The following is a 13,061-nucleotide window of genomic DNA, read 5'->3' as shown; positions in this document are numbered from 1 at the left end:
AATATTCAAAAATTCACCAAATACAATCGTTCTAAAAGTTATCGATTTTACGGATTAATTACTCGATTAATCGTTCCAATATACTGCGCCGATTCGATTTTTTAATCCGTTTAATCACTGTATTTTTTAAAAAATAATATTTTTAATTTAATAATTTTTTTTTTGTAATTTTATTAAATACTCATACTTTTAATTAATACTCCAATTAATCAAATATTTATCAATTATCCGATTAATTACTAAAAATTGTTTTACTGAATAATTTCGATTTCCGTTTTTTAGAATTACGAATACAATAGATAACAACAAAACGAAAAAACAAATGAAAAAGGGGATAGAGACGGCAAATAACAAAAGAGCAACGACAACAACGCTACGTAAACACTTTAGAAACTCCCCTCGGTGCAAACACTTCTTCGGTTTCAACTCCACAAAACACATACATACAAATACAAACGTGCGTTTGTGTTGTGTCTCTGTTGTATTATGTATATGCAGAATAAACACATTTCTTGAAATCACTTAACAATGGCGGGTCTACACTCATCTCTGAGACCCTCCACATCATCAATATTATCACCATCTTCAAAACTCCTTTTACTACTCACTCTTTTACCTCTCACTCTCGCTGCTTTTGCTTTCATTCTTCAATGGCGTGGCGGATTCGATGACCCATCTACCCGTTGGTCTTTATTAGTTGATGATTATAATGATCAACACAAGTTTCCCGGCATGGGTCATTCATTTCCGGCTAAAACCTCGTCTGATTGTGTTGATGTTTTGTCGAAAAAGAACACTCCTTCTTTTCCTTACTTCCGGGGCTGGAAGTTTGATCACGGGTCGGATCTTAATCCCAAGGTCATATTATAATTTCATTTATTTATTTATTTATTTATTTATTTATTATTATGAGATTTATTAGTTTTTTTTTTTTTTTAGTTTTGGCTTCTTGATTTGTTCGTTGGTGTTTCTTGGTTTTATTGTATTCTTAGTTTTGGTTTACATGCATGTGTTTTTGTTGTATGAGTGTATGTATTTGTCTTTATGCATAATTTTGGGCATTTACTAATAATGCAGATCGCTGCAAGTGCAACACTTGCATTGTGTTGAAACTGCACTTGAGTTTTCATACAGTAAACTACATTTTAACAAAATAAAAATTGGTTCAATTTTATGGGATCATAAGCATACCTAGTAGGAGGGTGTAATCGAAGAATTTTCTGAGAATGAACTAGATAGTGATCAAAATATGTTAATTGAATTGTTTTAGGAAAATAGGGGGTAGAAAAAGGAGTATGAATCATAACAAGTGTGGGAATTATAGTCCTTGCAGACAAACATAGACCATGAAAAAAGGGGACCTGTTAATTTTACATCCCACGTTGATGGAAGTGATGGCCTAGTTTAATGAAACCTTATGTAGATTTGAAGTTTTATTAGGTACACTGAATATTGGAATGCTTGGAAAATATTTTATGCATTTGTAAAGCATGTTATTTTATATTGTATATTGTAAATGCAATACAACGGTTGTATAATAAGAAAATATTTGTTCATGTAATACAAGAGAGGCCTTTGTTACATACTGTTTTTTCTTACTATTTTCTTGATTGCGATGGGGCCATACTTGAATTATTTTGGTATATGGTGCTTTAGTGATTGCAATTTTGTATACTGTGTGATACAAGTTTGGTTAGGAACACAAGACAATGTAATCTATCTGAATTTAACTTTATGTTTTCTTCCTTCTACGTTAGCGATTCCCTTTTAAGGTCACAACATAACATTTAGGCATCACCATTTTATCCTATGACAGATATGTATCACTACAAGCACCTCTGCTGGCTTAGAGCAGATAATGCCATGGTTATTTTATCACAAGGTTACTGGAGTCTCTTCCTTTATTCTGTTTGTTGAAGGGAAGGCTGCAACCTCCAACGTATCAAAAGTCTTAGAAAGCATTCCTGTGAGTTTAAACCTTTAGCCTCTATATATTCTTGGCCCTGTCATACCTTGATATTTCATATATTGGCTTACGGAAATCTCTACTTTTTTGTCTTTTCCGCAGGGTGTACAAGTAATCTATAGAACAAAAGAACTGGAGGAGAAACAAGCTAAAAGGTTCCTTCCCTTGACATCCAATTATATGAGTATTGTTCGTCGGTAGTGGTCTGCTAGATTTCTAATTATGACGACCGTCATCAATTTTCATGTTTGTTTATCTTTGTGATGCTGATTATCTTCGTTATATTTGATTTCTTCGTCATTTCTTGACCAGTAAATCTCGTATCCTGACTCAGTGACCCAATACAGAGTCCTCCAAACATGAACACCGTGAAAGATATAATCTTCCAACAAGATAAAATGGCCCTTAACTTATATCTGTGTGTGCTTGTATGTAATTGATTACATTCAGCCGCGTTACTTCTGACTAGTGCTTAATTTTTATCTGTCACTTTGAGCCTGAAAATATATATCAGTCCCTAAAACATTTATTGGACAGGAATGGTAGGCTACTATTTCCATCATAGGGAGACTGATGGCAATTAAAATAGTACTGAAATAACAACCTTTTTAATAACCTTTCACCCTTAGTTTATGATTTTAAGTTCATTTATCCATATAAGTTGGGGTATGTGTGCAAGTTGATGTTCAAAATTTCTTGCAAATGGTGTCGATTCTTTTCTATTTGTTTGAAATGTTGATATTTCTAATAAATGCGTCAAACTTGTTTATAAAATTTTCTAATGTCCAAAAATTGGGGGTTTTGTCTAGCCGAATCTGGAATGAAACTTGGTTGTCAAATTTCTTCTTCAAACCATGCAACTATGAGTTATTTGTCAAGCAATCCCTTAATATGGAAGTGGCTATAGTTCTGGCAAGGGTATGATCAAAACTATAGTCTTTTGTTTTTTTTTTGTAATTATTTGCATAAGCAGTTCTGACTTTGCTAAATATTATTATAGAAAGGTGGTATGGACTGGATCATTCATCTAGACACTGATGAGCTAATACATCCAGCAGGCACTCGTGAGTATTCCGTAAGAGAGCTGTTCTCAAATGTGCCAGAAAACTTTGACATGGTTGTCTTCCCGAATTATGTGAGTGAACCGATACCCTGCTTATAATTGTTTTTTTGTCAGTGCATTTAATTTTTTATTCTAGAATTGATTTTGAATTCATGGTTTGTTTTATTCAGGAGAGCAGTGTGGAGAGAGATGATACAAAGGATCCTTTTAGTGAGGTCAGGATGCATCTTTATATATATCAATAGAAATAGAAAATTGAAGTTGTTGTTAATGAACACACGTATTAAGTTCAACATTAAAAAAAATCTAGCTTTGTTTATGGAATTGCATGATTATGCTCCTAAGTGATCAAGTCTATCAGTTTGGATGATATTTAAAGACAGACCTTATCATAAACATATATTCTTAAGCTCTTCTGTGCCATGTGTAAATATATACCTTCCGCAAACTTTATCACGAAAATCTTTCCTGGTCATTAAATTTGTATAAAAGCTCCTTCTAGTTAAAACATGTCCAAGAGCGACCTATGAGAGATCACTTCTGGTCTAACATATCTACTGACCAATCATAGTAATTTCGGCACCTGCTAAATCTTTAGTAATAGGCCAAAATCAATATATCCTGCCGCAATTATGATCCCCAGATGTAGCTCAGAATAGATTTCTCCTAGCTGGTTTTTAACTAATAGATAACACTTCTCTATGAAGATAATAGAATCATTGTAAAGCTGATGCGAGATCTGAAGTGTTTACCCCTTCCTTTCTGAAAAGTTTTTATATGCATGAAGTTCATGTAATTTATTTATCATATAAATAGGTCTCTATGTTCAAGAAGAACTTTGACCACCTTCCAAAAGAGACGTACTATGGAAATTATAAAGAAGCGACTCGTGGTAATCCAAATTACTTCTTGACATATGGAAATGGAAAAGCAGCTGCTCGTGTAGTAGATAATCTTCGTCCAAATGGTGCACACAGATGGCATAATTACAAGAAACAGCCAAAGTAAGGTTAAACACTTTTAGCAAAAGCAGTGTATTGTATAATTTTCAATCTTATTTTGCTATCACTACAGGATGGTATTTACTATTTTCAGATCTATAGAGTTCACTAGTTCCACTGATAATTCTATTGTTGCTCCAAATAAAGGCTCAATGTCTTACTGCTTCTGCTAGTACCATATAATTTCTGAAGGAACATAAATTTTGTACTTTCTGCTAAGGACGTAGGCATAATCTATACCATCTTGTTTTCAAATTTTAGTGAGATCAAATTAGAAGAGGCTGCTGTTCTGCATTACACATACCCCAAGTTTTCGGATTTAACTTCAAGACGAGATCGTTGTGGTTGCAAGCCAACAAAAGAGGATGTAAAGAGATGCTTCATGTTAGATTTTGACAGATCAGTGAGTTCTATGCTGCTATGCTCTTTTTACATATGATATATACATTTGCATTTCCTTCGAATCATGGATTACATATGATCAAAGACTGAGCTAGGGAGTGGTAGGCGGGCACGGCCGCCACCCCAAACTCGGGAATATATTTAAAAAAAAAAAGATTTAAAAGATTATTATAATATGATAATTTATATTAAAAATTGAAATTTATAAACGTCGCCCCCTAAAAAATAAATAAACTTTTGGTAAAATTAATGATGGTTTAGAAAAGTATGTATATTAATATGATAATCAAACTATATTTAAAGTTTTTTTATGTGAAAATTTATAACCAATAAAAATATGAACACGTTTTTTTTTGCATTTTTGGTGTACAAGGCGTAAAAAAAGTTCTCGCCCCCGCGATCTAACTATCCTAGCTCCGTCCCTGCATATGTTGGCTGGTTACTGGTTGAGCTCTCCCCAGTTTTGTAATCCAGTTCACATGACTCTGTCTGATATAACTATTGTCTTGCAGGCATTCATAATAGCTTCTACAGCAACTGAGGAGGAAATGATTCAATGGTAACAGTCAATTTTGTAAATTAATAGTTTCTCAGACAAGTTGTTTATATGTATCACTATACTAAAAGATAGGAGATCATTTGCAGTCCACTCAATGATGAAAATTGGTTTTGATAAATTACCAATTTACCAAGTCATGAACAGTTTCTGACTCATTTCAAACTGTAAACTGAAAATAAAACAATTGGAGATTTCCTTGAAAATTTCTTTATATTTAAATTGAGTACGTTAAGGAGTTTTTGGAATGAATTTCTGCATCAGTAAAACACTGTTTATGTATATCCAAGGTCTTTTAACAAAGGCAATGGTCCCTAAGGAATCAATTGTTTTTCATTTTAGAATTTTGTTGTGCAAGTAGGTTATTTTGCATATCCACATGCAAAGTGTCTTCTTATTTCTTGATTGTCAATTTATGAGATCATTTGATAAGATATGAAATTTTTTTATTTCTTGATTCTGCCAGTTGTATGTTGATTTTAAGTTTTTCAAAGCTTATATATTAGGCTATCTTTTTACTTGCTTCAGGTACCGAGAACATGTTGTATGGACTGACGAAGCTCTAAAGCAGAAACTCCTAAAAAAGGGGATTTTAACTCGCATATATGCTCCAATGGTGAGTGTCCTATGACAGACATGTCAAGTTTTCCATTTATTTATAGCAATATATACATCTTGTGTGCAACAGCAAATCTGTTTACTTCCTGATTATTTAACTCACAGACCATTATTCAAAGCCTACGAGAATCCGGAACTTTCACTTCTGTAATCGAATCTGCACTAACAAACCTACCAAAAGATAGATTTTTATCATCTATTGAGAACCTTAATACCTCTAGCGCCAGTGAATCAAAGGTATTCTCGTCAAGAAAGATGGGGAAACATACAGAAATTCAAGCAAATGGAAGGAACATCTTGGCGATTTCAGACACTAATTTTGCAGCAATTCCGCCATTATCCCCTCCCAGCATGGATGTTATCCACCTTGATACATAAACGCCTATTATATTTTATGTCACATGCCTGAAACTGCAAACATACTACTGAACATAGTAGATCAAAATGAGTTTTACAATAGTTGACAGAATTTTGAGAATAGGGAGAAGAGAAGATGTGGAGATGGAACAGGTCTGGCTGGCGGTGCCTAGTTTCATACAGACATCCCAAATCATTAACCAAGCGCTGGTTTACATTTTAAGAATTGATCATAGATTTTACTGAGATTAAATTGTAGGGAAGGATGCCAATATCAGATCTCTGATGTTTTTGAGGAGCCTACATGTTGATGAACAATTATGTAGTAGGAAGACCTTTGTTTTTTATAATCAGCATTATATACAACAAATCAGTGAAATCAATTGGATGCATATTGCATGCGTATATGCAATCAGGTTTCTTCACCGAGGCAATGCAAAATCAATCTTTTTATCTTTAACTTCATTTGTTTGCTTTTGGAAGTTTTGCAGCCTTACTAGCAATTTTTGTTTCTATTTTGTATATATTATTACTAATAGTGATTACTGATTTCCTAGATTTATATCGATACCATGTTTTGTTACCATTTCTTTTAAACTTGTGGTACATAATTATATACCCGTTGTTAATTATTAATAAACAAATATTAGCATGTAACAAATTGAGATCAAAATTACAAAATTTCAAGAAAGTAACAGGTTATAAGCATAATTTCCCTAGGGGAACGGTTTGTTGTAGACCGGTTGATAACAAACAATTGTTATAGACCGGTTGATAACAAACACATTCTAAGCCATTGGATGGGGATTGGGTGGCTGGGATTAGGGGTGGACTCCGGAAAATTTCCGCGGTTGGATGGGACGGGCCGCTGAAATTTTCCGCGGTCGGTGGTGTTGCTCCCTTATCCCCCGCAACCCAACACTCTCCCCACCACACAAACCAACAAAAAATCCCCAACAAAATTCTACTTAGAGAGTGATCATTTTAGGCGAATTTTGGGCATTTTGATCAAGAAAATCAAGTAGTTTTGTCAACCAAGGTATATTTCTTATCTTAAATTTTACATTTTCATGGCGGATAAATTATTTGCTCGTATGTTTCGTCATAAACGTCAAAATGAAAAAAGAGGCTATTGATCATAATTTACATCTTGATGAATTAAATACTAGTGAAGAACCTAAAACCCTTGTATATGTTGAAGATGATGATTTTGTAGATAGAAATGAAGAATTTATTAATTTAGATAACGATTTGGTTGATGTTGAAGCTGAAAATGATGAAAATGAGGTTGAAAATGATAGTGATAATGTTGAGGGTGAGGATGAAGATGAAGTTGATAATGAAGAGGATGCAAATTTGTATGAAAATGTTGATGGGGGGAGTTCCATATTTGAATCAAATTTTTCAAAGTGTGGATGAGGCCGGTCATTTTTTTAGGGCTTATGCTTTACGAAATGGATTTGCTATTAAAATTCAAGTTAGCCATCGTAATAAAGACAACGAGATATATGGTCGTTTATATGTTTGTAGGCTTAAGGAAAAAGTGTCGTCGCCGAGAGTAGTCAAAATAAACGGCGTAGAGAGGTTCTTCCTAAAAGGGAGTGCAAGGTGAGGATGTATGTCAATTATCAAAAGAAAAAACGTCATTGGGAGGTAACTAGCCTTGAATTGGTACACAACCACGGTCTTGTTTCCCCTAGTAAGATGAATTTGGTACAACGAGAAAGACATGTCAACACCGCGACCCGTAGTTTGATTAAAACGCTCTATGGTTCGGGGTTTCGTAATTGTCAAGTGATGAATGTGATTGGTAACATTCATGGAGGTAATGACAAAGTTGGTTTCAACGTTCAACATGTTAGGAATGTGTTAAGAGACGAGAGGAAGAAAATGTTTGAGATTAGTGACGCCCAAGCGGGGTTGGACTTGTTGCATAGGTTGAATGAAGAAAGTGGTTCTAAATATTTTATTAGGAATGAAGTCGATGAAGAGAATCGCTTGAGGTGTCTAGTATGGATTGATCCGAGATGTATAATGGCTTACCAAAACTTTGGCGATGTTATGACTTTTGATACCACTTATCGGACAAATAGGTATGCAATGCCATTTGTCCCATTTACCGGAGTCAATCATCATTATCAATCGGTAATTTTCGGGTTTGCATTGATTCGGGATGAACACGCGTCGACTTTTGAGTAAATTCTCCGTACTTGGCTTGAAGGTGTGGGGAATAATCCTCCATTGACTATAATCACGGATCAAGATCAAGCCATGGCAAGCGCTATTGCGGTTGTACTCCCGAATACTACCCATTTATTGCGTTCTTGGCACATTAGTCAAAAATTCCCCGAGAAATTAGCTCATTATTATTCGGCTTTTCCGGAATTCAAGACGGACTTCAACCATTGCATTTATAAATCTCTCACCGAATGTGTTTTTGAGGCTAGATGGGCGTCGTTTGTGGAAAAGTATCACTTGCAAGATCATAAATAGTTAAATGGGTTATATGAGTTGAAGCACAAATGGATTCCTGCATATACTAGAAACAAATTTTCGGCGTTTCAAAATAGTACATCGAGGAGTGAGGGGATGAATTCTTTCTTTGATAAGTATGTGAGTTCGGCAACGGGTTTGAAGGAATTCATTGAAAATGCCCAAAAAGCATTGGCAAGGCAATTCATGAGGGAGAAGGAAGAAGATTATGTCACCATTAATCTAAAACGTCCCATGAAATTGCATACCACATTGGAGTATTATGCTTCTTGTATCTACACTAAGAAAATGTTTAGAAGATTTCAAGATGAATTGGTTGAGTCTTCAAAATACTTTGTTGAAAAAGACCGACGAGCTAGTGAAGAAGGGGAGAGAATGGAGGGATGTTTATACATACTATAGTTGTTATAGACCTGACAAATCGGATAACTGGTTCGGTTTCGGATCGGACCAATTTCGGATCGGTTCCACTTTTGGATTATAGCATAATTGAAGACCAATCGGATTGGATCGGATGTGATTCGGTTCGGGTCTTATTCGGATTAAAAGCGGATGCATTTCGGATAAAACTCGGACAAATTCGGTTCGGATTAAATTCGGTTTGGATATTTTTGGATCATAACTTATTCATTTTTTCAATTTATGAGACTTAAAAAAATATTTTTTATTTAATATAGTAATTTTAATATAATATATTGTACTTTTACAAAATATTATGATTACATAATAATATTATCATAAACATAACATATTTTTAAATAAGAATTTTGCTTATTTCGGATCACATTCGGTTCAGATATTATATGACTTGGTTTTGTTCGGTTCCAATTTATAATCGGATCTAGTATTCGGATCATTTTCGGTTAAATTTTCGGTTCGGGTAATTTTCGGATTGGTTTAATTTGGTTTTCGAATAATTATCGGATTATCTGATTCGGATCTCGGATCAGATCTCGGTTCCATGAATTTCGGTTCGGTTCTTCGGATCCAGACTCATTTTGTCAGTTCTAGTTGTTATAGGCCCATGTCCGAGCCTACGAGAAGAAATGTTTATTTTGTGGCATTCGAGAAAGCAAGCTCTTTGGGAATGTGTACGTGTAGAATGCCTGAACATTCGGGGTTACCTTGTAGACACCTATTGGCGGTCTTCACTAAGAAATGGGTTTTGGAAATTCCCCTGCATTACATAAACCGGAGGTGGACAATGCATGCCAATAGAGTTGATGGTGTGTTGCCTTACAATTTGGATGTTGGACAAAGTCATGAGATGACCTCAACCGATCGATTTAATAGCATGACAATGTTAACCATGAGTTTTTGTCAAAGTAGCATTGCATCCAAGGAACGGTATGATTATGCCGTTGGAGTGATGAATCGAGAAATACTAATTCTCGAAAGAATGAGCGTTGATGGAATTAAATCTTACGAAAGCAATTCGCATGCTCCAAATGCAAGTGCTCATGAAGAACCAGTTCTTGACCCTATTATGTCCCAAACTAAAGGGAGGAAGAAGGACGTTCGTTTCAAACGTCCCATAGAATCGATTGGTAAAAAGGAGAAGCCGCCAAGAAAGTGCACGTATTGTCAAATGGAAGGTCATGATAAAAGAAAGTGTGCTAGTAGACTAGAAGATCTTAAAAATGTTCAAGAATCGCAATATAATTAGTAGTGTAGCATTTGTAACCGAATGTTGTAATCTTTTAATGGATTTGAATTTTTAGTATTTAACATTACTTTCTTTTTTATGTTTTATTGTCATATAATTGCCAATTATTGTCATATAATTGTGTTTTATTGTGATAGGTAACATGAGTAGCGAGTATAGTGGTGACAACAACTCTGATCATAGTTGTGATTCGGTTTCCCACGTTAGCAACACATTCTCGGACTCCCTACCAAGCGACTCATGGTATGAGGATAATGACGAGGAAGATTTGGTCTCACCAACCTTTAGTGAGATGGAAGATGCATGTGCCAAGTTGATGCCCCTTGTGGACAATGACGAGCCGCCCCATGTGGAGGAAGAGGAAACAGACTTGTACCCACCCGATGAGGAGGCTTATAGGGCTAAAAATTGGACCGAGGCATGCAATTGGATGGAGGGTGCTGAACCGTGAAGATTGGTGAAATCTCATCCGGATCCGTACTTCCTTTCGATCTTGAATTTGGGCAACAACACGCCCGATGGAAAATGGAAAAAATCCGGATGAAATGGCGGTAAGTTTGTTAAATGTGATCGGATTGCCGATATTGTAAACTTGAGGCCTCGTGAGGGTTGTAATATGGACCAAATACGCATCGAATATGTGAAGGGTTGGGTTTCACACCTAACGGAAGGGACGAAAAGGGAACGCGGGACATGTTTTGTAAGATTTCGTCTCTACGACGGGTCGAATACAATTCCCGTTACCATTTGGAATGACTCCAACCCTTACCCGTGAAAACTTACGGAAGGGCATATCCGTGAAGGTTGTGTATTTGTTCTCTACCATATTGCATGCTTCGTGGATACTACGCAAGGACTTGCTCAACACCGGTTATCCGGTGGTCTTTCTAATATATTAGGTATTTTTGGTTGGGATCAATAAATTTCGTATAATTCAGTGGATTGTATTGATTGTGTAATTTTCATTCGAACCTATGTATTTTCATTGAATTTGAGCGGCAATTATGTATTTTATATGAATTCAAGTATGAAATTTGAGATTGAAAGTGTATCTATAAATTTGAGATTGAAAATTAAAATTTACAAGTCGAACTATACATTAGAAATTGTTATGCAATGTATTGAAAAGTTTTTTCTAACATTTGGACAAAATGTTGACTTTTGTTGATTTTTTAAGGAATTTTCAATTTAGTTTAAAAATTGAAAAAAAATATTTTTTTTTGAAAATCACCCATTACCATATTTTAAGACTTTTGGGAGTGGTTTGGATTGTTGGAAGTTAGTTTAGGACTAACTTCCAAAAATTAAGAAATTTCAACAGAAACTTTGCATGCATGCTCTGTTTCTGCTATGTTTTTTTGGAAAAAAACCAAAGGGACGGACCGCGGAAATTTTCCGCGGTTGGGCTGAAGAGGGACCGCGAAAAATTTCCGCGGTTGGGCGGGGATTTTTTTTCTACAGACTGTATACAGACAGCCAACCTGCACAAATTCAACAAAATTGCCAACAAAATCCCACACACCTATAATCCTCCAAATTCACCAAAATTGGCAACAAAAATCCCACACACCTATAATCCTCCAAAATCCGACATAATTCACCAAAATAATCCTCCAAAATCCAAAACAATCCAAAATCCACCAAAATAAAATCAAATAAAATCGACAGTATAAAATCAAATGAAATCCAAGTACGTAAACCGACAATATAAAATCAAATGAAATCCAAGTACGTAAACCGACAGTATAAAATCAAATGAAATCCAAGTACGTAATCCGACAGCCTAAAATCAAATAAAATCCACATAAGTACTACGAAGCTTCGTGACATCTCACTGTCCATAACATCCTCGAACCCAACATACGGCCTCCAGACCACCTCATTACCAGCAACACCATCAAACTCACCCTTATAGAACGGTAAGCTATGGTGATGACCTGACATCCTGCGCTTCTTCGAAACCCCGACATGAGTATCACTAGAATAGACCCATCCCTCAGCAACTGGATAATCCTCCTGATCGGGAGATCGTAAAGGCACGCCAATACGAGGAAATCTCTCGTAAGACCAAACCTGTAACACCCAGATACAACAAGCAATGCTCTTGTTGCCCTTCCCTGCAGCAATTTCCAAACCCCGGTATATATGAGCTAACACAGCTGAACCCCAAACATAATAAGGAATCTCCCGCATATTAATCAATGGGTGCATATACCGAACATGAACAAAATATCGGTTGATGTTGGGGAATAGGATACAACCCATAAGGAATAGCAGATACGCCTTAGTATGTACAACCGTGACCCTCATATTGTTCTTCTCAGACTTCTGTGCACCATATCTCTCAAACAACCACCCTAGTTTGATGTTATTCCGATACAAAGCCTCATTCACCTCCTCATCGGTCAAAGGCTCAAATCAGTTATTAGCAAAATACGCAGCCTTTTTCTCTATCACCCCACAAGTCAGTGCATCCCCCTGAACTGGCAACCCTAGAATAAACCCTACATCCTCCAGTGTAACATTATGCGCGTTCGGACCGGGCAACATATTCCCGAAATCACCAAAATTATCCATACCTGAAAATATTGTCAACATAATTCATCAATCACCACAATTAAAACACCACGTACACAATTAAAACAATTACCACATATAATCACCTAAATTAACCCTAATTTCATAAATTATAAATTCTTAATTTATTTTGAATTTAACACTAATTTTACCAATTTCGAAATTAACTAAATTAATTTCGAAATTAACTAAATTAATTCAAAAAAAATTAACTAAACCCTAATTTCACACTATTATTTCATTAAATTCGAAATTAACTAAATTAATTCAAAAAAATTAAACTAAACCATAATTTCACACTATTTTTTCATTAAATTCGAAATTAACTAAAAATTAAAATAAAATTCACTAAACCCTAATTT

The 13,061-nt window shown here is 35.3% G+C and overlaps 2 protein-coding genes across 2 annotated transcripts; both read left to right on the top strand.

Annotated features, from left to right (window-relative positions):
* The first annotated feature begins 335 nt into the window (after positions 1-335).
* Positions 336-6,388, top strand: LOC141689328 (glycosyltransferase-like At2g41451). Its single transcript, XM_074493588.1, has 11 exons — positions 336-858; positions 1,817-1,966; positions 2,069-2,121; positions 2,776-2,884; positions 2,967-3,101; positions 3,200-3,244; positions 3,846-4,033; positions 4,292-4,433; positions 4,945-4,991; positions 5,517-5,604; positions 5,712-6,388. Exons 1-11 carry the CDS (start codon positions 529-531, stop codon positions 5,982-5,984), a joined length of 1,560 nt encoding a protein of 519 aa, XP_074349689.1. The 5' UTR covers positions 336-528; the 3' UTR covers positions 5,985-6,388.
* Positions 6,389-7,667: 1,279 nt separating this feature from the next.
* LOC141691889 (protein FAR1-RELATED SEQUENCE 5-like) lies at positions 7,668-8,162 on the top strand. Its single transcript, XM_074496640.1, has one exon. The coding sequence runs from the start codon at positions 7,668-7,670 to the stop codon at positions 8,160-8,162; it is 495 nt and encodes a 164-aa protein (XP_074352741.1).
* Positions 8,163-13,061: the final 4,899 nt, after the last annotated feature.

This window comes from Apium graveolens, chromosome 10, assembly GCF_009905375.1.
Source record: "Apium graveolens cultivar Ventura chromosome 10, ASM990537v1, whole genome shotgun sequence".
Classification (NCBI taxonomy): Eukaryota; Viridiplantae; Streptophyta; class Magnoliopsida; order Apiales; family Apiaceae; genus Apium; species Apium graveolens.
Note: the sequence above shows the minus strand (reverse complement) of the source record. Positions and strands in the feature narration are given on the sequence as shown.